At 36.4% G+C, this 26,673-nt stretch overlaps 1 protein-coding gene across 1 annotated transcript in view; it reads left to right on the top strand.

The window, feature by feature from the left end:
* The window catches only part of RYR2 (ryanodine receptor 2), a 332,243-nt gene extending 305,920 nt beyond the window's left edge, over positions 1-26,323 (top strand). Inside the window, exons 94-107 of the mRNA XM_068395937.1 lie at positions 1,513-1,660; positions 3,908-3,994; positions 4,824-5,042; positions 7,247-7,377; positions 8,012-8,054; positions 10,687-10,820; positions 14,063-14,123; positions 15,440-15,586; positions 17,461-17,595; positions 19,906-20,062; positions 21,917-21,981; positions 23,233-23,333; positions 24,886-24,937; positions 26,228-26,323. Of these exons, the coding sequence (XP_068252038.1) occupies positions 1,513-1,660; positions 3,908-3,994; positions 4,824-5,042; positions 7,247-7,377; positions 8,012-8,054; positions 10,687-10,820; positions 14,063-14,123; positions 15,440-15,586; positions 17,461-17,595; positions 19,906-20,062; positions 21,917-21,981; positions 23,233-23,333; positions 24,886-24,937; positions 26,228-26,323 (1,576 nt within the window). The remainder of the gene's footprint in view (positions 1-1,512; positions 1,661-3,907; positions 3,995-4,823; positions 5,043-7,246; positions 7,378-8,011; positions 8,055-10,686; positions 10,821-14,062; positions 14,124-15,439; positions 15,587-17,460; positions 17,596-19,905; positions 20,063-21,916; positions 21,982-23,232; positions 23,334-24,885; positions 24,938-26,227) is intronic.
* The last annotated feature ends 350 nt before the right edge of the window (positions 26,324-26,673 follow it).

Raw genomic sequence — 26,673 nt, 5'->3', positions numbered from 1 at the left:
GCCAACAGAAGTATTCCATACCATAAATGTCATGCTCACTAAATTGCAAAGTTTGCCGGGGAAGGTTCTCTCTTCCCCAACGGTCGCCATCCCTGGGGACTCTTGCCTGTCATTCTGCTCCCGAGGCCTGCTTTCCCGTTCGTTGTGACCGTCGTGTTTTTGCTGGAGCTGTGGTGCTCGCAGTGTTTGACGTCTCACATTCACTGCTGGGAGTGCACAGCTTGTGACCACTATATGGGCTGAGTATACTTTGTGTACTTTATACTAGAATGAGTATTAATATTAGTTCTTTTTTAATCCTTTTATTAAATCTGTTTTCATTTCAACCCACGGGTCTTCTTTCCTTTTCCTGATTCCCCTTCTCGGCTAGGGAGGGGTCACTGGGTGATAGAACAGCTGGTTATTGTTTAGCCCTGGATGCGGGATGAACGGAGACAGTTATTTTGGTGCCCAGCATGGGGTGCAAAAAAGGACTGTTGTGGTTTAACCCCAGCCGGCAACCAAGCCCCACACAACCCCTCACTCCCTGTCCTGGTGGGATGGGACAGAGAATTGGAAGAGTGAAAGTGAGAAAGCTCATGAGTTGAGATAGGTAAAGCAAAAGCCATGCACACAAGCAAAGCAAAAGAAGGAATTATCTGATTATCAGCAGTGTTTTCAGCACAAATTGAAACCATAGCCCTATACTAGCTAGTAGAAAGAAAATTAACTCTATCCCAGTCAAAAACAGCATTTAGATAGGTACAGAGAAATTAATGTAACTTGTAAGTTGCCTCTCACTCTGGTTTGGCTTCAAAGGGACTTCTGTGATCCTTTCATCTGTCATGCTGCCAGGTGAAATTAACTTCTAAGATAATTCACAGTTCCTTAGATCATGTGTTTGGAGAAGGCAGCCCACTAACTATGACTTTCTGTAATCGGACAGCATGGTGATAATCACACATTGAATGCTGTCAAGCTTTCTTATTCCTGTCTCCTCCTGAAGTGGGTACTTACGAATTCCTCAGGTGGGCAGAAATGCAGAATTTAAAACTCGAGGTTTGGCTTGTAAATGCAAGAAAGTTTTCTGCAACCTTTGTGGGAACCAGATAGTTCAAGTGCATGAGGTTGGAGGGGAGCGCTTAGACAAATAGGCACTCATACAGACATACAGCTATCAGCTTACAGACGTTTGTCAGCGCAAGTATTAGCTCCACAGTTATGAAGCAGACCCTCCGGTAATAAGGTTGGCAGATTCTTGATTATCTGCCTCTACCAGTTAGCATCCTCACTTCAAGGAGCCAGACCAGTAAGTTTAATTATCCGTAGACTTAACCAGGCTATCACCCTTGCCAGCACTTTGGGCTGAAGAGGGATATGTCTCCTCATTATTCGTGTGTGTGAACTGCATGAGTTGTGACTACTTGAGCCTCGTGAAAAGGTGCAATGGCCTTTTTCAGGGTGTGGTTTTAGTTTTTTGTTCAGCAATTTTATTAACTTGACATACTATTTTGGCTTCATTTGTGTCCTAAGAGGAGAAGATGGAGAAAAAGAAGAGAAAGCCAAGGAAGACAAAGGGAAACAGAAATTAAGACAACTTCATACTCACAGATATGGAGAACCAGAAGTTCAGGAATCAGCTTTCTGGAAGAAAATCATTGCATACCAACAGAAACTTCTTGTAAGCTGTTCTCTAGCCTATGTGATTAGCTGTTGGCAGGGATGTGTACCACATTATTCTAACAATGTAAAGACAAATTTGCATCTGATGAGCCTCGTTTTTCTGTCCACCATCATCCATAAAAAGGACGTAAAGGCAAAGGTTTAACTGGAATGTTAGAGACAAGAAGCACACAAATAACTTAGTAGACAAGAATTAATTCTTAGGAAGACAATTATTATCCAAAACCCAGACCTTCAGAGATGCCTGTCCATCATTGGAAAACAGCCATGCATTTTTATGTGAATAAAATGCCCCAAATTTTCACAGCAGCTTGTAAGCCTGTGAGATTTGTCTTTCCCTGAGAGATAACTTTGGGAAATAACAAGCTCTCCTATAAAAAGAATTTATTAAGATACAATGCTTAGCCTAAAACTCATAAGGAAAGATGTTACAGATTTTTTTTTGTGAAATAGCAAGTTAATATTTGCGAAACTTCTCAAAACCTGTGGAAAATAAGACTAATTAGAATAGTATAACTGTATATGAGAATGTTTCAGTAAAATACGATATCCCTGAGTTTGCTGTAGAACTATTTAAAATCCATGCTTTTATTAGCTAGGACATTCCACATATATTCTGTGAGGCTAGTGTGAAATGCAAAGCAAAAAAAAAAAATACACTTTTGCTATATATATATATATACCCCATGCACCCCTACAGGTTGGGGGTTGACCTGCTGGAAAGCAGCTCTGAGGAGAAGGACCTGGGAGTCCTGGTGGACAGCAAGTTCACCATGAGCCAACAATGTGCCCTTGTGGCCAGGAAGGCCAATGGTATCCTGGGGTGCATTAGGAAGAGTGTGGCCAGCAGGTCAAGGGAAGTTATCCTCCCCCTCTACACTGCCCTGGTGAGGCCACACCTGGAGTACTGTGTCTGTTTCTGGGCCCTCCAGTGCAAAAAAGACGAGGAACTACTGGAGAGCGTCCAGTGGAGGGCTACAAAGATGGTGATAGGACCAGAGCATCTCTCTTGTGAGGAGAGGCTGAGAGAGCTGGGCCTGTTTAGCCTGGAGAAAAGAAGACTGAGGGGGGATCTTATCAAGACTTACAAATACCTTAAGGGCGGGTGTCAAGAGGATGGGGCCAGACTGTTCTCAGTGGTGCCCAGCAAAAGGACAAGGGGCACAAACTGAAACATGGGAAGTTCCATCTGAATATGAGGAAAAACTTCTTTACTTTGAGGGTGATAGAACACTGGAACAGGCTGCCCAGGGAGGTTGTGGAGTCTCCTTCTCTGGAGATATTCAAAACCCACCTGGACCGACCCTGTGCAATGTGCTCTAGGGGAACCTGCTTTGTCAGGGGGTTGGACTAGATGATCTCCAAAGGCCCCTTCCAACCCCAACAATTCTGTGATATATCTAGTAGATACAATTGTGTAGGGACAGCCCACTTCTAACATGAGTAACATGGCAAAACTACAAAACTGCAGTCACAATCTTAATAAGGAATTAGATGTTTAAGTTTTGCTTTTGAACTCAGATTCATTTTTTAGGCTAATGTAGCAGTCATGCGAATTTAAGTTTTCTTCTAGTAGTCTCATTTAATAACTCACTAATAGTCATCTATGGTTAGGGCTGAAAATGGAGGAATTCCCATGTGAGAGTTAAAGCATTCAAAATGTGTGCTAGAAAGGTTTGTGAATTGTCAGGAAGGGAAAAGGTACATTTCTGCAATCATTTTGATAGCATCATAATGTGAGAGAAGCTTTCTACTCATGGTACTTAAGTCACAAATGAACTTTTTTCTGATCTGGTAAAAAAGCAATTGATTTTGGAATAGAAAAAGATTTAAAATAAACTTATATGCAGACATTTTTATTTCTTGGTAAAAGTGACAATTTGCTATATGCAAGAATATTGAGGTACAGGGAAGACAGAGATTTCAGTATTACTATTACATTGTGATGTCTCTGTGTTGTCTCTAAGTGTATTGAGAGAATAATGAAAAAGATGTAAGAGGCAATTAGAAATCCATCATCCCTTTCTGCATGGAGTGAAACAAAAGGTCCTTTATCCATTATTGCACATATGGAGTAGGACAGAATTTGTACAATATATCATTCAAAACATTTGGGTTTTTTTTCTATTTATAATTCTATCAAAAAGCTCCATAGGGGAAACAAACAACCCCCTTGCAACAACCTAATAATGATTGTGGTATCATTATTAGGCAAAGTGTATTTATGTTCTGTTTCTATTTTCAGAATTACTTTGCGCGAAACTTTTACAACATGAGGATGTTGGCATTGTTTGTTGCTTTTGCCATCAACTTCATCCTGCTTTTCTATAAGGTAAACTTGTCAAAATGTTACTTTTCAAGTTGTATACTGAAAAACATTCAGGTGTTGTAGACAGTATACTATGGTAAAACTGCTCAGCCTAACAGATTTAAGTACCTGCTTCGTACTGCCACTTCAGAAATCTAACACAGTGGAGTTAAAGTGTTTGTCTGAAGTAATGATAGACTTCCAGTACACAAATAGCTATTTACAAAGTTCTGTGCTGCAACAGAGGCAGCAGACTGAAGGTGACCAATGCACATTTCACAGTACAGTGACTCAGCTGAGCCCAGCCTTCCCTGGCAACTTAAACTGATATATGTCAGCTGAGATGTTTTCTTGTGCCATTATGCTTACCTGAGAGGGTGTGTACAGCAAGGAGAAGTCACATCATCTTAAGATGCCTAGAATATCACTGATCTTCTTTGTCAAGACTTTTAGTATCATTAATACAACTCTAGCTAGTCTTCAGACTTGAATCAGCTTCTGGCAGAGCCCTGCTGATAAAGACTACATGTGGGAATGTCAGGAGTTGACCGCATTTCTTCCGAGAGGTCTGTGCCCTTTCTTGAATTTGAGGGGATAAAATTCAGCATGGCCCAAATTTGAGACCATGGACAGAGAGTGGAAAAAAAAAGAAAATGCACACTGTCACAGATTGGTGTAACAAGATGAAAGGGTCTCTGTGAGATATGTGGACATTTTTATGCAAAAAATTCTTTCCTCATAATTATATTGTCCTTTGTATCATTGTTTTCAGTTATACTGCTTAGCTTGTAGTAGTGTAAAGCTCCTGTCAAATGAATACAGCTGCAGTATTAAGATCAAGTGATTTAAACAGGTCTCCACCTCTGCTGTGACAGAAGAAAAGGAAGTTCCTGTGGTATCTGCTGGTGAAAGTACCAAGTTGAACAGCCTGGAAAGTGACAATCAGAGGGTCATTGCAGTGCATTATGTCCTGGAAGAAAGCAGTGGCTACATGGAACCCACGCTGCGGATTTTGGCCATCCTACACACAGTCATCTCATTCTTCTGCATCATAGGGTATTACTGTTTGAAAGTAAGAAAAACTGAACATTGTTTATTCTTCTAGCTCCCAACTTTTTTATCCATTGAGTGGTATAAATTGGAATGAAGTCATAGCAACTTTGCTTAAGTGGGTTGAGGGACCATGTAAAGAAATACTATTCTGTTAGTGTAACCTACACAGAAACTGTGTGTTAGTTGATGTGTGGATTCACGAAGTTACAGGCCAGAGACCGATTTGCTGGGCTGACACTGGATCATAGGAGCAGCATTTGCACCATTACTGTGTCAGTCAGACAATTACAGCAGTAACCTGTATCAGAAGCTGCTTCTGACTGTCAAAGACAAGCTGTGGACAGACATGGCTAGAGGAAGCTAGATGACAGTGTGTGTGTTACTAGTCTGTCAGCTGGGTCATGTGAAAAGCATGCAGCATTTTGGACTACTGCTACTGCATGTTGTGGCTGTAGACAATGCCTTCTTTTCATACACACTCTGGTGGTAGGGTTTTGGCAGGAACTTAAGCCTCTTTTAAAGGAGTATCTTGCAGATGACGTCTGTTGGGGATGTAAGAAATAAAGATGCCGCCTTTATTGGCAAAATGCTCCTTCTGGTTTAGGAAGACCAAATGCCATAAGTCTCTGGAGCTGGGAGGAGTATATCTGGGATGTACTTCCCCCATTTTTATGCTCTTCCTGAGGCAAAAGCTGTAGGTCAAAGTGCAAGATAGTACTAAATTAAACGGACCTTTGCTATGACCCAGTATGGCTGCTCATTTGTCCTTATAATTTCTTTATTAAGATTTATGTGGTCCTTGATATTTTTCTTTTCCTCTTTTAATGATAACACTTTTTCTATGCTAAAAAGACATGATCTGCATTTGTAGTTGAAGCAAATGGTCATCATATGACTGCATTAAGTGGTTGATTTTCATCTCTACCTTAAGTGTCTCTGCAGGTTAATAAATACTAAAACACGTTTTCCTATTTCACTGGTTGGCATGCAGCGTGACAGCTTAGATTTCTGGCTTTTGAGATGTCCTCTTCTCCCACCTCATAGTTTTGGTTTTTTTTTTTTCACTATGACTTTTTATGCTGCTTTCCCACATTGTTTTTTTCAAACTACATTTATTCTCTGACTAGAAAGGGAAGACATTATTGTCATTATTTGCCATAATGAATAGCCTCCTTTCCAATTCTGAAATCCTGAAGAAAATACCAAATATGGTTTCATTCTCTGTCTTTCGAGATATACTACTTTCAGAATTAAAAATCTTCATAACTGCAGGTCTGTGTATGATATGTTTGCTTCTGGAGATTGCTCTGCATGAAATCCACTAAATTTTTCCCAATTAGCTGTCTGAAAATAAGACTGGAACTATTGTTATTGTATCTAAGGCAATCACTGTGTTGCTTGAGCAGTCTAATTTTTATTATTACTATTTCAGCATACTCATGTCCAGTCTTGACTAGTAATACAGTCAAGGTGGGTAATGCAGGGTGGGTGAATTTTGGAGACCTATGAAATAATTCCAGGGAACGGTAGGGTTTATTTTTTGTTGGTAACGGATTTCGAAGAAAAATTCACTCCACTGGGACCACTAGTTTCATCTGCATTCTCAGAATGTACTTTTGAATGCCATCCAGCTGATGAAAGAGAGTTGATCCTTGCTGCTCAGGTGTCTCAGCTGCTGGCAAAGAACCACTGGGCACAAATCAAGTATATGGAATGTGAATGTGATTTTAAGGATTTTTCTTTTTTACTGCTTCCAGTCTTTCTTTGCTCCGTGCTGTGAAACCACTTTGCTTCCCACTGTGAAACCTTAAGAATTCTTTAACAGATGAAAGCCAACCTCTAACACCTCTGGGTATCAAAATGCAATCCAAAAGTGTGGCCCCAAATTAATATTTTGGAACTAGAATTTCTAAGCATTTAAAAATTATTTTTATTATAGCTCTCTTTCACTTGACTAGCTCTAATAGCTACATAGCACTGAAGAACTATTTTTATTTGAAGGAACCCTTTTCAGGGTTTTTGGCCATCTTTTTACAACAGTGTGGTACACTGTAGTTATATGATTTTGAATGACCTGGTCCTGGTGCATCCATACCTTTGCAGTGTTCTGGCAATTGTCAAGTCTTTTAATTTTTTTAAACACTGTTTTTGCTTTGTTCAGTTTTCATACTTAATTTTTCATAACAACCAGGTTTTCTTAAATATTTGCATTTTCAACCACAGGTTCCACTGGTTATTTTTAAGAGAGAGAAGGAAGTGGCAAGGAAATTGGAATTTGATGGGCTGTATATAACTGAACAGCCATCAGAAGACGACATTAAGGGACAGTGGGATAGACTTGTAATCAACACACAGTGAGTTTTTACCTACTCTGTCTCTTTATAGCTTTGCAAAGAATTGTTCTTCAATCTCCACAGTTGTATAGTTGATCATCCACCTTGTCTGAAATAAACAGTTGAGGGTTATATTTCTATTAAGGATGTACAATATATTTCAGACACCCGTTCTGCTAATGTTTACTATTACTTTTTAATCTTATTCATTCCCAGGTTTTTGCTTTAAAATTATTTCTATTCCACAAAAGAAAAAAAAACTGCAATGAATTTCTTTTGGCAAGCACAGTAATGATTGTATTGCTGTCAGTTTGAGAGTGAACTGTGCTTTGCATCCTTTTAGTGTCTCTTGAAGAGTCTCCTTTAAGAACGTATTTAAAGTCTTGACCCTCTGCCTGGTGGGACTGTGTGATCCGACTGCTTTAGAAGCTGCAGGCATTGGCTCTGCTGCTCTTTCCCAGCCACATTAACATGGTAGGCTGAATGACATTTGGCAACTTTGATTCCAGTGACTTCACAGATGACTGGCTGGCGATAGCAACAACAAAGAGCCTCTCAGAAACAAAATCAGTATGAAATTTTTATGATGTCTTAGTAACTACTCTATCTTCTCATGATTGTCTAAAATGTAATCTTGTTTATCTGTGTTTTTTAGGTCTTTTCCAAATAACTATTGGGACAAATTTGTGAAAAGAAAGGTAAAGCTTAGTTAAAAGAAAATACATGAAGTTAAAATAAAGTTTTAATGCATGTTTATTTTCATGTTTGAAGAAATGTGGACTACACCTCTTTGAAATGTAACTTTGATTCAGTGTAGATTTCTGTATTTACCATTTTAAAATACCCTTAATTCCTTACTCAACTCACACTTACAGCTACTTTTGTATGGTTATTCTTTCAAGTTTTTTCTACATACAGCTTGTTTTATAAAACAAGAATTCAAATGCATTCATGAAATTCTGTGGAGAATTTCTGTGTACACTTGTATGTATCTTGCAACATATGTAAATTGCTTTGTCTGTGTATATTTATGTATTCATCTCCATGTACACAGAAGAGAGAGTCCCTCACCTAGGAGAGAGTTAGGAAGGAATTTAATAAGAAGCTAGGAGAAATTGAGATGTTTAGGCACAGGGCATAGTCAGACAACTGTACTGACCAGCAAACTATATACATGCATCTGGCCCTTTTTGTCCCTTACCACTCTATTTTCCCACACTTGTTCCTCCCTGAATCAACCTAAATGCATCCCTTTTCCGACCTTTGCTTCCTCCCTATAAGATCCAATAAGTTCTGTGCAATCTCCAAATGCTCTTTCTTGGCAGTAACCCTTTTAGACTGATAGGTGATCTGGAGAGCTACTCCCAATGTCTCATCTTGGTGGGTTTCACACCTGGATACTGGGGCTGAGGCTCTACTGGGACAGCCCTGGGAGGGACCAGGCAGAGTGTCCATTCACTGGGAGTCTGTAATTTGGGTTCCTGCCTGCCATTGTGCCCTTGTGCTCCTCTAAGACTTGAGGAGATGGACCTTTAATGGGCTGATGGCTCCGGTGACGGGCCTGGGAGTAGCTGGTCAGGGTATTCCTTGGACTGTCCCCCAACCATTGTCTCTGTGTGGTCCTTTGCGGGTGTGCAGATGAGCTTAACAATCTCTCTCTCAAAAACAGTCCTCTGTAAGCAGAAACGGTTGAAATTGATTTCTTATGAATGTTATGTTGAATGTTTTCTCAGCTTGGTCTTAGAAAATAAATGTTATGTATGTACCATAGCTTACAATAAGAATAATCTTCCTAGTGTGTTTGGTCACAGTTGAAAAAGAGGGTATTTATGTTGTTGGATTAGATTTACCCCTCCTTCATACCATTTAATGCCAATCTTGAATCACACTTTTGGAAACATGTCTTTTTAAATACTAATAGCTCTTCTGCTTCATAAGAGTTTTAGGTCAACCTGTCTAAAAAATACTTTGAGTTGTTTATTCTTTTTGCCGTTGGGAGTATTTTTTTGGCATATTTGAAGTTGTTAGATGCATATTTCTATCTGTCTATCTAAGCGAAGGGGAGGGAGTAGCTTGCACAGAGTACTCAAGAAAGGAAATTCTACATTGCTTCTGTCAATGTAGTAGGTCAAGGAAGGTTCCTATTAAAAGGAAAGGAGTATGGTTTTAAATTGCGTGGGAGGTTTGGTACTTTATCTTTGGCTGAGGAACTGCTCTGCATAGATTTAGGTGCCTTCAAATACAGTATTTTGCAAAGAATGTTTTCTTTTATATATATTTATAAATAAATATACTTAAATCCCCAGCCTAGTAAATGATCCACAGTCATGAAGCACTGTTTTCAGGCATGTGACAAAGGAGGTTTGTCTCTAAAAATCTGCAAAAATATCAATACAGATTTAAAGCATTACTTATTAGAAACCTGGTAAAATACCACCTCACCTGCAGGAGTCTTTAAGTTATGATCTTGTTATCCAAAATTTTGTATTTCTTTGAGTATTCTTTTGAAAATGAGAAGAGAGAGAATGCTTAGGAAGGAGCTGTGTGTTCAGTGAGAATGAGAGCAAGTAAATGTTAATTTCCAGAAAAGTTTCTTATGAAACACCTTAAATTCTGTAAGAAAGAGATGGGGGATAGTTTGAATTCACTGAAAATCACTTTTGGCTGTAACTCTCTGTTCAAGATCTTTTGATTTCCACATATTCTATGTGTATTATAGTTTCATTGCATTATTAACAAAAATAAGATCATAAAATTATGCAATGGAGCTAGTTAATAAGTGAGGACATTTTTCACAACAATTTCAATGTGAAATACTTCTCGTTAAAAGAAAAAAAAATCCAAAATTCTGAATCAAGACGTTCAGGTTGTTTAAAAAAACCTTTTTAAACAGAATAAATATGTATTTTATTTTTTCTCAAAAGGAATAACTAGTAAGGGTCAAATACTGTCTTTGAGAAATCTTATTTTAATAAGAGCTTATCATGTAGCTAGGATATTCAAAACATCTCTTTCCTGTGTGACCTCACAATGTATTTTTTTTTCTGCCAATGCTGATATTGATTTAGTTATTTTCCTTCTGCTGGGTTGCTTTCCTCTTCCTGTTTTCATTAAATGAGTAGGAACATCTTGTCTTTGACACCCACCTCTTGCCTCTATTGAACTGATTGCAACTGAGCAGAAAAGAAATATTACTGACTGGTATGATAGACAAATGGAAACAAACAGATGAAAAAGATCATGTATGTTAAACATCTTGTCTTCAGAAACCATTCTAAAAACGAGCTGGTCTACCCAACTGATTCTCTTGAATATTCCTTCCAATTTTAGGTCATGGATAAATATGGTGAGTTCTATGGCCGTGACAGGATCAGTGAGTTACTAGGAATGGACAAAGCTGCTCTCGATTTTAGTGATGCTCGAGAAAAGAAGAAACCAAAGAAGGATAGCTCCTTATCTGCTGTGTAAGTATTTGCTTCTTGTTTCTTTGTGTGATTGGTGGTGGGGTGTTTTTTTTTTTGTTTCAGGGTTTTTTGTAAGTTAAAATCAAGCATCTAAGGTTTGTCATTCAGCTTTAAGTTTTCTTGTTGCACTTTTATGTATAGCTATATAAGATAAATCAATTCTTAAGTTGAACAATATAGTGAATTTATTTCATTATAGACAACATATGTGCAGGACGCCACTGTTTTTTATGTATGAAGACTTAGTTTAGTGCACAGCTGCTTGAATGCATCACATTCCTGCTGTTTTGATAGTGTCATTACAACCGGGCTGGAAACTCCTTTTCATTATTCTCTCAGTTCAGTTCAGCTCAGCTGGAAAGAATGGGCAAATTGGCACTGTGTGTTCTGATTATAAAGAAATGATGGAATAAATTTAAGTGATAGTGACCAGTAAAATCCAAGAAGTAGGATGATTAGTCTTCACATCTTTTTAAAATTTGTTTTCCCTAAACTGTTTCTTTGCCTATCATCTGAGAGACAGACCTAGAAAAAAGCCCCTAGACATTCAGAGTAATTGCATTCATTTTCCTTCTTAGGGAAGGGACATCCTCAGTTTTTGTAAAGCACTGCAAAAATGTTTTTTCCAGTTCTGTGGTATAAAAAAAGATTCAAATAGAATATATTTTAACAGATGGACTCTTAATGCTATGGAGATTCTAATGTAAGGGTTTATTTATAGCTTTCTTTAAAAGCAACATTTTATCAATGGTTTGCAAAGATTATATGAGATAGACAGTGGGACCACTAGTAGATTAGAATTGCAGTGAAGCAAGGGCTGATTTTGTAAAGATGGATCTTTAATATCCATCTTTTGTAAAGATGGATAAATAAACCCTGGAGTCCATCTAAACAATTAATCAGGTGCAGTATTAAGGTCCAAGGACTCTATGGCATTGGAAGACTAAATCAAATTTAATAGCAGAAATACTTTCCAGAACACTTTCTTAGCTGCTGTTTTTCTGCTGGATTATAGTAGGACCCATGCTTGAGTTTAGAAAAAAAAAATTTTTTTATTACTTTTATTATTGGTAGAAAAAGAACATGAAACTCCTTTCCCTTCCCTGTGTGCTCATGACTCATATTTGGGAAGAAATTTGAAATAAAGTTTCTGTGAACACTCTTGAAAAGACAGACCAGAATGAAGCAGTTGGAGAAGGCTGATGAAATACTTAATTTAAGAATCAGGCCTGAAGGATGCCAGTTTTTTGTTACGTCTCTAACATCTACTCCATGTTATATATGCCTAAAAAACCACCAAAAAACAACCCTATCCATCTTTCATGTTATTCCTGGAGAAATCATTCTGTACTTATAACAGATGAATATGCTGTGGGAAAATAAATAACTATGACAGAAATTTACAGAACCATTTGCATAAAATTCCTGTGCTTCAGGAAGGTACATGTATCCACTTTTTACCAGTTTCAGAATGAACACTAATGAAGCTACTAAAACTACACATATTCCAGATTGAACATTTGTAATATGTTTACAGTGCAATGGAGTGAGAGGTGGGAAAAGCACTGGAGTTGAACCCTTACTACACCACTTTTGCGCAAAAAAAATGGAGAATGGTATGACCTGGTGCAGATCCCAGCTCTAGTGCCTCTGCTTCTGCATGTGCCAGCAGGAGGTGGCGCAGACTGAGGCCAGAGCAGATACTTACGTCTCTCTCAGAAGGGAAATTCCTTGGGAGTGTAATATTTGACTAAAACTATTACTTTTATGTGGTTAGTTGCTCTGGCTATACAAGTAAGAATTTTGGAAATCAGACCTTGATAGACCAGGGTTTAACTCTTGGTATTCCATCCAAGGCCTCAGGTAATTCCATATAAACATCTGGCACAGGAGTACTACGTGCTTTCGTATATGGCAGGTGTGTGACATCTGCCAGTATTACTTCTACTTGTTCAGTCATTGTCAGCAGCTCTTCTCTTTCAGGAACACTGAATTCACTCACATTTTAAGGATAAAAATAGTACAGATGACATTTTTCATGCTATTATTTATATTTGTTCCTGAATTGTGATCCAGGTTTAGATTTTTTTGTGTGTGTGTCAATATGATCCAAACGTTTCCAAAAAGAAAAAGTCAAAAACTAGAGAGGGCAAGATACAGTTAAAAGCAAAAATGGTATGTATCTTGTTTGATGAGTTAGTTGTATTGCTCCTCAATAGAGGAAGAAAAAAGGCTTCAAGAAAATGAATGGGTTTAATTCTAGTGCAAGAAATGTAGCCTAGAGTTGAGACATTTATTTGTGTTGATAGAGTAAGAGGAGAATTAATACCTAAAGGTATTAATTAAAGAAATATAAGGGAAGAATTTGGAGAGAATAGTTTACAATATCAGTCTGTACAACATAAGTTTGTCAAAGAGAAGAGAGCAGTAGGAGAGGCTAATTGGTTAACATAACAAAGCAACAAACAATGTGGAAGAAGCTGGGAGACCAGACCTGGACCCAGCACTCCAGGTGTGGCCTTACCAGTGCTGAGTTAGAGGAGAAGGATCACTTCCCTCAACCTGCTGGCAGCACTACTCCTCATGGAGCGCAGGGTACCATTAGCCTTCTTTGCAGTGAGGGTGCCTTGCATGCTCAACTTGCAGTCCACCAAGAACCTCAGGTCCTTTTCTGCAAAAGCTTTTAATATACATTTATGTTTCATTCACATTTATTCCTGATATCAATGGGAAAAGCAAAGGACACAAGCTCTGAGATTCATTTCACCTCACTTTGTCTGTCTTTGATGCCATCTAATTGTATCACCCAAGGTATGTTATCCCAACTAATGGTAAAGAATTGGCATTTTAGGTTGCAAATTCCGTGACCTTTTTTAACAGCTAATTTAGGCTTAGATGGGTCACTTAAAAAAAAAAAAAAATTATCTTCTTTTCCATGGATTATAAAGACAGTTCATTTCACTTGTATGAATATAGCATTGTAGACATTGATCAGCATTACATATGATGAATCCAAAACAGTATTTATTAATTTGTTTTTCTGCCTTTTTTTTTTTTTGGACAGGTCCATTCCAGAGTAAAAGTGTGAATTAGAACAAGGTTCTGATGTATTTCAGCTTTTGGAGAAATAGATCAGCTGTTGTCTCCCATGTTTATGTGACAATACACTTCCTACAGATTGTGTTGCATATTTTCCTATTCTGTTTTAATGTAAAATGCAGTTAATTTATTTATTTTTACAGGCTAAATTCCATTGATGTTAAGTATCAGATGTGGAAATTAGGAGTTGTTTTCACTGATAATGTAAGTTTACCAGTATATATAAATATAAAAATATATGTATATATTCACTTTCTAAAAAGCAATATACACTTGTTAACCCAAAGTGCTTCAAAGGGAGGTATGAAATACTCTGGATTGTATTTAATTTACTACATAGATGAAGAAAATTTTGGAAGCTTAAAAAGACACAGACAGAACCTCAGTAAATTCTCACCCCCTTTCTGATATGCTTTATTCAGGAGCAATAAGCAAGCACTGTGCTGTCGAATTAGAAAACTGACTATATAAATTCTAATTGCCATTTTTCATATTGTTCATAAACTTTATGAATTCTTGAGTATTCCTGGAGTACAGTCAGATCAGTATAATTAATGTATGTGGAATTGCTAAAATTTGTATCACTGGTAGTAGGATGTGACACAGAATGACGTTGACTATTTTAATAATTTGAAAAAATTAGTCTTTAAAAACAACAAAAAATGAATGATACACAAGTCTGTTAAAATACTTTGACGTTTAAGAAGTCACTCATTATATGATTATTAAGAGTCTTATGATTATCACTTGCCTAACTCAGCTTGTTTTACTGATGGAAAAAATGGTTGGGGAACAAATGATTTTGGAACTAGGAGTGCTGCAGAATGGAAGTGTGTACTCCAACTTTAGTCAGGAAGAGTAGAACAATAAGATGCCAGGTCTACAGACAGCGTGATCTGTAAAGAGTTAGAGTTTGTTCCTGATTAGGTTTTTTCTAACGGAGGGTCTGTAATTTCTCTTATAAATATGTACTTGTCTTTAAGTCCAATAAAAATTAAGTGATAGAGGAAAAGAATAAATTAACATTTGTCGTAATAGTTAGTAAACTACTTAAATAATACTTCTATGTTTCAGTAGTAGTTTTAGTAGTTTGGATTAATTATAAAATTCCTTTTGTTGCTTACAGAGTCCTTTCATTTGTCATAAACCACCTTAGGGCTTTAATATTTTAATCTAATTATTTAGAAATTAATAAACAAAAAATCATTTAAATCAGAAAAACTTTTTACATTAGAAATGTTAACAAGTAAGGATTTAACAATTTCAAAATTAGTTTTTACAAATTAAAATTTAGAATGTCAATATTTACCATGTCTTGTGAACTGTATTTGCTGATTTCATATTTTTGCACAAAGAGAAAATTCTCAAAGATCTCTAGCAAATTCTATGTTAAAAAATAACTGTTTTCTATTTAAAGAAAAGCATATTCAAGCAATTTCGACCTCTTCTTAGAGTTTTGAATTAAGTTAAAGATAATAGCCATGAGTTTTATTTTGTGATGCACTTGTTTTTTCTGTTAGTCTTTCCTTTACCTAGCGTGGTACATGACCATGTCAGTCCTTGGCCATTACAACAATTTTTTCTTTGCTGCTCATCTCCTTGACATTGCAATGGGATTCAAGACATTACGAACTATCCTGTCATCAGTGACCCACAATGGCAAACAGGTATCAACTGTCATCTCTTTTCAGCTTTTTTCCTTGGGTACACAGGAAAGATCACTTCATGACTTAATTCAGCTGCTTTGCAGATTGACAACAGAATTGTTCTTTCATCATGAAGTTTAGAACTTGGGTCAGTGGGGAAACTAGCCAATGGGATTTATAAGCATAAGAAAATGAGACTAGGATGTATCACTGTCTCTAGGTGTATGAGCAACTGTGTCATAAAGCTGGTGTTAAAAATTTTTTCAAGGTTCATCTAAAGAAAGGTCCAGTTGAGACCCAGTTGCTCTTTCTGTTACAGGACTGTTTGAGAAACTCAGCTCTGACAATAAGAAATCTCTTCTTAAGCTATAAAATCTGAAATTGCATTTCTGATATAAGTAAAGAAAAGGCTTTTAATCTGCCGAGATCTGTTGTAGGAATTGCGTTTAATGTAACCTGAGGCAGCGTTCCTCAAGTCCGATGGCCTTCCTAGTTCAAGGAACTTATAAACAGTTTTTAATAATAAAAAAGCCATCCTTGGTCTGCTTAGAAGACCTTCCAGCAAGGCAGCTAATATAATTATTATTCAAGTGGGCTGGGAATGGTAACATAAAGGTCTTCTCTGTTGTGTATACTTATGTGCTGTTGTAGTAAGATGAAGCTTCAGTTCTGACCTTATACAATGTAAGTGCTTTAGAAGTCTGGTGGAAAGTGGCATTTCAAAATTTATCAGTAGTAAGTTATTTTTCAGGGTTTTTGTTTTTATTCTCTTTTGTTTTAAGCAAGTTTGATACTAGAGAAATATAAAATCATTAGGAATGAGTTTTTATAAATGCAAAGGGTGATTGATTTAATTCTGCCTTCAAATGCACTGTCCTTGTCAACATTTTTTGAGAAGTAATATGCATTTAAATGGACACAGTTTATATTTCAAAATAGCTAGTGAAGCCCATGACATATAGAAGACTTAAGGTATGAACTCACCTTGACAAACTGTTATTTATTTTAATTTATGTAGTAAACTTGTTTCATTTTTGGAACAAAAGTTGGCTCTTGAAAAGTTACAGAAATCTACATACTGCATTCTTTGCCCTTTAAAGAAAAGAATTTCTTAAATTCTTAATTCTGGTTTCTTAAAAGAACAAAAAAGTGAAAAAAATCAGTCTGCACCCAAAACAAAGTGTTCTACCTTTTAAAAATAGTCCTGAAGTTTTGGCAAGTTATCTATGAAGTGTAAGGGGGTGTTATTTATGATAAGGAGCTTTTTCGGTCTGGCAGCTATGCAAGTGAAATATCAATTTGCAGGATATTGCAGTTCACTTCCAGCTGCTTTCCATAAAGCTCAAGGCAAAATTTTAATGATGCTGCAGTTGAGCAGTGAGGTATTTGTTGCTGCTTCTGTGAGGTAGATATTAAAATATTTGGAACAGTTTCTTTTATATGTGATTCCATAGATCTAAACAAAGTTGTTTCAGCATTAAATTAGTAGAAATACTATTTACAATTATATAATAGATGATATTAAGTAGTACTACTACCATTAGGTAGTAAACTTTCAGGTGTTTTTGTCTGATTGTGTGGGTTTTATATGATTCTAATGGCTTGTTTGATTATGTACGTAACTACTAGATTTTGCAAGATTTTTCTTTGTAATTATGTTTCTGAAGCATAATTTTCCTTCAAAATAAAACAGGTGTAATGCACAATCTTTGCATAAAATTATGCAGATATATTATGCCAAATATTACAAAGATATGCAAAGAGACAAAGTAAAGAAAGTTTTCCTTCTGCTAGTACATATAGATTATTGTTACTTTCCTTCTCTTTTTGTAAAGAAAGTTGTATAGCATAATTCCATGGTGGTGTTATATCTACTCTATAATTTTGTCTTCCAGCTTGTCCTAACTGTGGGATTACTGGCAGTAGTAGTATACTTGTATACAGTAGTGGCATTCAATTTTTTTCGCAAATTCTACAACAAGAGTGAAGATGGTGATATGCCAGACATGAAATGTGATGATATGCTAACAGTAAGTCTTATTTTGCTTTCTGGATTTTTTTCTTAAACTGTTATGTTTTTGTCCTGACCTTCTTGTAATTCCTATTCATACAGTCATATCATTATCCAGCAATAAGAAAGACTGTAGTTGAATATTACATAATATAATGAACACCCCTAACAGCTAGATATAGCTTGTATATGTTAAACAAACACATCTATAAATGAATAGAAGAAATGTAATGGTATTCTTTGCTATAGTTTCTCAAAAAATGAAAAACTACAATCTGTGAAGCTGAGCCGAGTCAGTTAAAGGGCAGTACTTCTGAATCTTGAGGTTCTACAGGCCATTCAGGAGGAGGATCAGTTTTAGGCAGAGACTTTCATAAGTAATTTAGGTACTGAAATGCTTGTTTAAGCTTGGAAATCCATCAGTTTCCCTTAGCATGAATTGCCATTATTATCTTCAACTGGCAAGTCTGTTACTGAAATCTCTCCTGTGCTCAGAGTCACTGACGCTTATTTTGTACTTACTGAGACAGTGTCAGGCTTTGCAGTTGTGTATAGTAGGTAGAGCTTAAATCATGAAGAATTTCTAAGGTGCATTGTCGTTAATATCTTTCTAAAAGCAATCATGTACAACAAAGTTAAATATATTTCAGTATGCTATACAATATGAATCACTTCCAGGGAACTGACACCATTTAAAATCCCAATAATTAGATAAACTGTGGAAGCACACTAGTATGTCTGTATTTTAGTTCAGTTTGGGACATTCAGTACAAGAAAGACACAGATAAACTGGAGTATAAATCAGTGGAGGGCCGCTAAATTGTCAGGTGCTGGAGCACTTGCCCTGGGAGGAGAGGCTGAGGGAATAGGGCTTGTTTGGCCTGGAGAAGAGAAAACTTTGGGGTGGAGGGGAGTGTAAGAGCAGCTCCTCAGTGCCTGCAGAGAGGTTACTGGGGAAACAAATCCAGGCTCTTTACAGCACTGCATGGCAGAAGACCATGGACTGAGGAGAGCCAAGCAGTGGATCAGGTTCTCAGAGAGATTGTGCAGTCTCCATCCTTAAGAGGTTGTAATGACCTGACTGGATAAAGCCCAGAGCAACTTTGTCTGAGCTTATAGTGGACCCTTGCTTGGTGCAGGATTTGGACCGGAGACCTCCCGAGGTCCCTCCTGACCTGACCTGCTCTGTAATTCTCTGAAAATACACTTACAAAAAGGCTATAATATTGTACAGGAATGAGTTAGAATAACACGTGATATGCTATGAAATCAGGGTTGTCTTTTGTAAAAGAGGTAAGACTGGCCATATGATGTTAAAAAAAAAAAAAAGGAAAAAGAAAAGTACAGAGAATATATTTTTCTTTTTAGAAATAGAAAAATAACTTTTAAAACTTTTTAGATAACTAACACTACATTCACTCATTAAGTTAATCATTCACTTTCAATGGTGAAATAAAAACTGTCTCTAAAAACTGCTATATTTTTCAGCCATTCGTCACTCAGCATTGTATGTTACTATATCAATTTCTTACATAACGGATTTTGGGGGTAAGTGTGGCATAGAAATAAAAGAATGGATTTTTTTGTATGGTTAGGCTTTAGGAGTTAGTTATTGTCGTAACTACTTTTTGATAGGGAGTGAGAACCCTGGACCTGTAGTTTGCAAAGCTACTTAAAGAAAAAGAACCAATACCCTTCTCCAGACCTCTGAGAGTTATATCATCATTTTCTGTTAAATTATAGCATGATAAACTGGAAATTTTGCATTGCCAGCATCCCATATAACTATACCAAGAGACCTATTATACCACTTTTCAGATCATAGTTTCACGGTATTAGTCTCAGACTTTTTCCATCATTAGCCTGTCCTCTGCACAAACATTCTCAAAGTTTTTTTGTGTGTTTTGGTTTTTTTTGTTTGTTTGTTTTTTAAATTTTTGTTTGAAATACCAAAGATAAAGTCATTCAGTTTTGAGCTAGGAAAATTGAAAAGGAGATGGCTGTAGTGGTAATGGTATTTCCTGTTTGCACATTACTGAAAGGATTGTACGTGAATCATGGTGTACTCCTGGGCTTAAGGTAGTTGAACCTTTGATCTTTTTGAACTGCTACATAATGACAGAACATGAAATACTGCAGTTTCAGCTGCACAGCAGCATTTCACCTCCCTCAGAAATATACATAACCTTAAAGGGGAGAAAAAGATGACTTGACATAGTATGGTTGCTAGACCATAAACCAGTTCTGCCAATTACTGAATTTGCAACAATGGGTATTTTTACTTTTAGCTGCAGACAAACTTTGTATCCCTTTGTTTTGTGTTTTCTAGTGCTACATGTTTCACATGTATGTTGGAGTACGTGCAGGTGGAGGCATTGGTGACGAAATAGAGGATCCAGCAGGAGATGAATACGAAATCTATCGGATTATCTTTGACATCACTTTCTTTTTCTTTGTGATTGTCATTCTGCTTGCAATTATTCAAGGTATATGTTTGTAACCCATGGTGAGACTGAAAGTGTTATTTAGCAGTACAAAGATCTTACTGCTACAGTAACCACACACCTATGATACAACCAGGACACCAGGGCAGATCATGAAGCACAGATTTATATAGTGGCTTTTATCCATACGCTGTTTTTCCTAGTCTCTGTAAAATCAACAGGCTCTAACTGGATCAGTGGAAACAAATAAATCTCTTTGCTGTGAGAATACTGGTGTCGCTACGGTTTCTATCTTCTCATTGCCCTTTCTAAAAGCCTCCTGTAAATGATCAGCAAGAGAAGTGGTTAGAAATCTTGTGGTATACCTTAAAATTCTTTCAGCATAACCCACCCTTTGTGAGCTTATGTGGACAAAATCAGTAGCAGGTGCTGTCAGTATTCCCTCTGCCAGCATCTAATGTTCTTGACTGTCTGGCAAATCTTCAAATTGGTGGCAGTGGTGTGAAAATTGGAACATAGCTTTAAGAGGTTTAATCTTTTCTTACGTAATAACTTCAGTTTGGTGTGATGCCTGCTTACTTGAACAATTTCAAAGGGTAAAGAAAGGTGCTTGATATGAAACAGCTTTAGTATGTCCTGGTTAATGACAATGGAAAGTCAGCTGCCATCAGGTTAGCTTCTGAATTTGAGTGAAACCATTTGACTGATAGTGTAGCTCACTGTTGTAATCTGGATAGTGGATTCTGAATTTTGGGAAGTCAGGGTGTTCTCTGTTACATTTGTATTAATGATGTTTAATGTTATTACCTAAAGTACTTAAAACCCCCATCTGTCTACATATTATGCCTTCAAAAGATTGTCAAGAATGCCCAGAAGATCATCTTTTATTAAAGTTTGCACAAATTAAAAGTAGTATATTCTTGATTTTGGAAAAACATGTAATGCTTTTTGCTAGGTCGAGTTGTTGTTATAAATAGTGATCCCTTATTGCTGTCAGCTAACAGTTAACTAACTTATGATGATTTTGACAGCAATAAGGATGCTTTCTCGCTTCCTATGAGGAAGTTTAGAAGGTGACTCTGAGCTTGAGGTAAATTGTTTATAACTTTTAGTCAAGCAACAAGTTTTTTAAAGGGCTTGGGGAGGGTGCAAAAATTTTTATAGCCTGAAGTGATATATTTCATACTGTTTGTTTCTTCATTTTGTGCATGGCTGAAGAGTAGAGGCCTTAGCTGTCAAGCTTTGAGTATAATTTTCATCTGGTATTCATCAGTTTTACAGCACAGTAGTGTCAATAAGGATTGTGGAGTTAGTCCTTATTTGTATTGGTGTAAATGAAGGGAGAATCATAAAGAATTTATAGTCTGAGCCATAGAGCCTGTGGTGGTTTTTCTTCTCTCTGTATCTCCCTGAAATGATGCCTTACTTCTGTAGAGCTCTGACAGTGGAACCTTGTACTACATGACAACCATAATGAGAGAGGATGCACAGAGCTCTGGGCCTCTCTTCATCTGCCATGTAATAAATCCCTGAACTCTGTTAAACGTACAGTAATATTCTTTCTATAGTAAAGCCTTCATCACTGTAAAACCAAATGCGTCTTCATGTACTGAGTCAAGATCAGAGCACTGTGAAGAAAACAGAAGTCCGCTTTTCCCATTTTATAATTCCAAATGGTACTGCCAGCCATGTTACTGGTAGCCATTTTCTTTGACTTGCTCATTTTTCCTCATGTATTTATTGTTTTTGTGGTCTTTGGAATGTATATTGGCTTCTATTATTTCTGCACAAGATTCTCATTTAATATTCTTTGTCAGAATTATCCCTGGATTTCCAAATATTCTTTGTCACAGTTCTGTTCTTGAACATTAATTGTCATTTTAACTTAAACCCTAGGTTTAATTATTGATGCTTTTGGTGAGTTAAGAGATCAGCAAGAGCAAGTTAAGGAAGACATGGAGGTAAGAACATCCAATTGCTGAACTATACCCTATTTTCAGGTTTCATGAATAGTGGATAGTTTTTTAAACTAAGAGGAAAATACAGTTCTGTACACAGTCCAATATCATACAATGTCCTGGATGAGATTCTGCTCTCACATCTCAGTTCATTAGATGGAAATAATAACAGATTTTTTTTAATTTACTTTTTTGCTATCTATTAAAATATAAGAAATTACATAAGTAGTTCTGTTAGTACACAATAATATTCTTTTTAGACAATTTTATGAAGAGAAAACTCCGCTAGCATCCAGGTTCTGAATAGCATTTACCACTCTGCAGCCTCCTGTGAAAGAGGTATGCTGTGCTTTGACAGGTGCTAGCTGCTACCTTGCATGTCTCTTTGCATGGGACACAAACGCAGGTTGTCTAAACTGATATTCTGCTTTAAGCGTATTTTGGATTTGTTTGCCAATTCTTAGTATGGATTTTTTTAATATCTCTAGATCAAGAATGGCCAGTTTTTTGCTGTCAGTGATAAGTTAACAAAAACTCAGACAAAAGGCCTAATAGCTTATTTTCTCATGACTTTTTAAAGTTTAGACTAATCCCTGTATCTTCATTTTTGTAAACAAGAAAAATCTGTATATTATAATGAATTACATGTCTGTGGCTATTTAAGCCTTTTTGATCTTCAGACTAGAGGTTTCTAATGAAGGGTGTTGACACTATCATGTTACAGTTTATCTCAGATGTAGGTTTTTTTGGTTAATCTACATGTGAAAGTATCCTGTACTCGGTGGTTTTCTATTCTGTCATTTAAGTATGACTATAAGAACTCAGAAAAGTGTTGCAAACCTACTGTGTTTTGTAATCTAAACTGAGCATATTCAGTTTCAGCTGGACAAGCAAAACAGGCATTGAGGTAAATATTGCCATATGTTACAGTGAGTGATACTTACAGTGTTAAAGAAAAAAAAACAGCTTTGACCATTGTATGCCATTCTTTTTCCTGATACCTATTCACTTAGAGCTAGCAAAGACTTTTTTTTTTTAAACAGTAAGAAGCTATTCTGATGGCAGTTAAACTTCTATTCAAGTGTTTTGGCTGAGGTATCCAGTACCAATCATTAAAAGAAAAGCCTTTTTGTTCAGCACATATTATACATGATGCATGGCCATTTTCAAGAAAACTGTTACTTTTTTTTGACCTTTTCTCAAAAGGGGCAGGATTATATAGAGTGTTGAAGTGCTCTGTATTCTTTCTTTTAGACAAAGTGCTTTATCTGTGGAATAGGAAATGACTACTTTGATACAGTGCCCCACGGCTTTGAAACACACACACTACAGGAGCACAACTTGGCCAATTATTTGTGAGTACAGTAAAAATGAACTCCTCGCTAACTCATGACCCTTGCAGCCTCTGCAAGTACCTGATTAGCTCTCTTGCATAAGTAAGAGCCGGTACTGTTTGGCTTTGATGTGCACTCATGCTGTCTGAATATATAATTCTGTAGTGATGGGAGCAAGGGATGAACGGACTTCATTACCTTGTTTCCAGCTTGGTTGTGACACACCAAGTTTGTGTGAGCTAGGAGATGGAAACTGGGAACTTAGTATGTGGCTGTGGAAGCGTTGTAAAATTTGAATGTATTGTGTAAAGTACAGAGCAACAGTATGACATTGCCTGGAGACTGATGGACAGAGTGCACAAGCAAAGGAGTAAGGCAAAAGAAGGAAAAAACTTATATTGGACAAGATATTTTGAGTGGAGTGCTGAGGCTGACTAAGAGCACCTGGGACAAAGGGAGGTAGGGGAACTGGAACAAGAAGTTAGAGAGGGGAGGAATCAGACCAAGGTCACCAGGTCCACCTTTGGAAAATCCAAGCAGAGCATCAGTGACCACTAAACTCAGTCTTTTTAAATCTGGAAGTAAAACCATTTATTAGGTACACAATCACTGTATCATATTGTTCCTCTCATGTCAAATACATATGAAAATCTAGTGCCAAAGTGTATTTTATACTAGTGCTGTCATTATGAAGCAATGGTTGGATTGTGACTTTGTGTCTATAAACTAGCACTATATGTGCACAAAATAATGAGACTGTACAGTCACACATACCTATAAAGAACTTCCACCTGTAAAACAGGTTGTACAAACAAAATACATTAAAAGCACCGTCATGTGGGATTTTGTTCCTGCTTACAAAGTACCACACAAATATCATACTACAGCTTGCTTACTCTAAGTGCATCATCCTAAGGAAATAGTTTTTGATATTTTTGTGCATGATCATATTTTATATTTTTACAGATGTTTGGAGAAAATGTCTTACTATGAATGAAATTTTGAAACCATCTAGTGTCTGTCAGATATCTCAAAACCTCAAGACTAACGTATTTTTAAAATTACAAGTTCTTTTCTGCTCATGTTGGTCTTGAGTTACATACACTAGTAAAATATCCTCAACCTATAATTTCAATAAGAGAAATCTCTTAATCATCTTCAGCATTTCTTATTCATTTTGAAGAGAGGAAAAAAAAAGTTCCAGTGACTATTTTCTGTCTAATTCCAAGTTGGTGTTTATGGGAAGAAAATGTCTATTATAATTTTCAGATTAGAAAGCTTAGAAAATCTTCATGTAAACAGAGTTACTATTTACTGTAAATCAGACTGAATCTCTTGCATTTTAGCATGCTATTCATTGAACAATGAGTGAATGTCAACAGTGTCAGGAAAGTATATTGAATGTGTATATTTTAATAATATTTAATATTTAATATTATAATAAATAGAACTGTGGAACTTGTACATCCATAAACAGCATTATCACTGTACATGCTGAAAAATATCCATACCTCTGCGGGTTGCCTAATGTTTCCAAATATTGTGTTCATAATATTTGTTTCTTTGCTTGTAGGTTTTTTCTGATGTATCTTATTAACAAAGATGAAACAGAACATACAGGACAGGTAGGTTGAACAACTCTATGAATGTCAACAGTTATTAAATAAGACTAATTCTAAAATAAAACTCATTCAGGCTTGGCAAAACTAAGAGTATTCTAATGAATAGCTCCCTGTATGGTATGTCACTTAATTCTCATTCTTCTAAACAATTCTTAGGACTTTGGTTCCTTAATGTTAGATTGAGTATCAATTCTGTAGTACTTTCTATTCCTATTTTGTTATCTGACCTGTTATTCTTAAACTGTTACTTCCACAAAAATGAAATACAGACTATAAACAAAAATAATGAGAAACAGAACATTTAAGCATCCATTAAGCAACATTAAGCACTCTTCATTTCTCCCTGTTGATTCTTTTTTAATAGTCTTTGTGCTTTATTATTATCTGTATATAATCTTCTGTATCTACATTCCTGGATAAGCCCATATGAAAGAGTTTGTGTGTATATTTAAAATTAAACCTGTGAGAGACGTTTTCCCTGGAGGTTTCTTCTTTGCTGTTATTCTTTCAAACTTCTGGTGCTTCCTTCAACTTCCTTTAAGCATACTCAAAGTCAGTAAAAAAATGTATCAAATTTACAGACTACTGTTTTTTTGTAGTGGTAGTCTTGCAGCTGACTAAGCAAATGTTTCCATGTTGCAGATTAGAAAACACAAAACCTGCAGAGTATCATACACATAGCCCTACAGATTTGGGTGACAGGGATGATTTGCTATAAATCTATAAATAAATGCACAGAAAGAACATTTAAGTGGTGTGATTAAAATAGAAATAAACTAACATATACTTTACTATTCTCTGGACTGCCTAGAGACAGAGCCTTACCTGAACAAATAACCAGAAAAAAAAAAGCTATCATTGATTCAGAAAATACTGCTCTTCTAACAAATACCTTTAAAGGCCATTTTGTTTATGTATTGTGTGTAGGCATGTTTTGAAATAACTGCTGCAGAAATTCAGTCAAATTTCTATGACAGAAAATATTCTACTTACCCTGGTATTTGTCTTGTGACCAGCTTTAATTGAGCTTCGCAGAGCTCCTGGATGTGCAATAAGAACTACCTGGTCATCTTCTATGTGTTTCTCTAGTGCTTTTTGACTAAGTGACAAAAATCTAAAAGCTACCTAAACTGATCAAAATCATTAACATGATTTTGTAGATTGATATACAGCAACCTGATAATGCACAGGATCAAAAAAGTGAAACAGTATGTAAACAAAAGAGAAAAAAAAGTCATGGTTGGTGCTTTCTCATTGAATCAAGTTGAATTATTTAAATTGTGTTTCTTTCAGGAATCCTATGTATGGAAAATGTATCAAGAACGGTGCTGGGAGTTCTTCCCTGCTGGTGATTGCTTCCGAAAACAATATGAAGACCAGCTCAACTAAGCAGAGATGAGGATTTCCAGATGAGAATATGTCCATGTATTTCCCAACTCTTTTGGGAATGCCTAACAGATTTCTTAAATCCCTAAAGCTGTGTGCTTTTTGGAGCACCAAAGCTCTGTTTTTAATGATCCAACTGCGCTTTTATTTTCTTATGTATTTGCTTTGAGAACACTGGAGTAAAGAACAATGAAAAATAACAGCAACTCTGGAAAACAAACCAACCACTTGCACACACAAAAGATATCCCTATACATAACATGCACACATAAGAACAGACTTGAGACAGCTTATTTCTGAAACTGCCAGATGATGCCCTTGTCTGTAAGATCACACATAGGGTGACATGGTAG

Source organism: Nyctibius grandis, chromosome 1 (genome assembly GCF_013368605.1).
Source record: "Nyctibius grandis isolate bNycGra1 chromosome 1, bNycGra1.pri, whole genome shotgun sequence".
NCBI lineage: Eukaryota > Metazoa > Chordata > Aves > Nyctibiiformes > Nyctibiidae > Nyctibius > Nyctibius grandis.
This window is presented reverse-complemented; position numbering and strand designations above follow the sequence as displayed.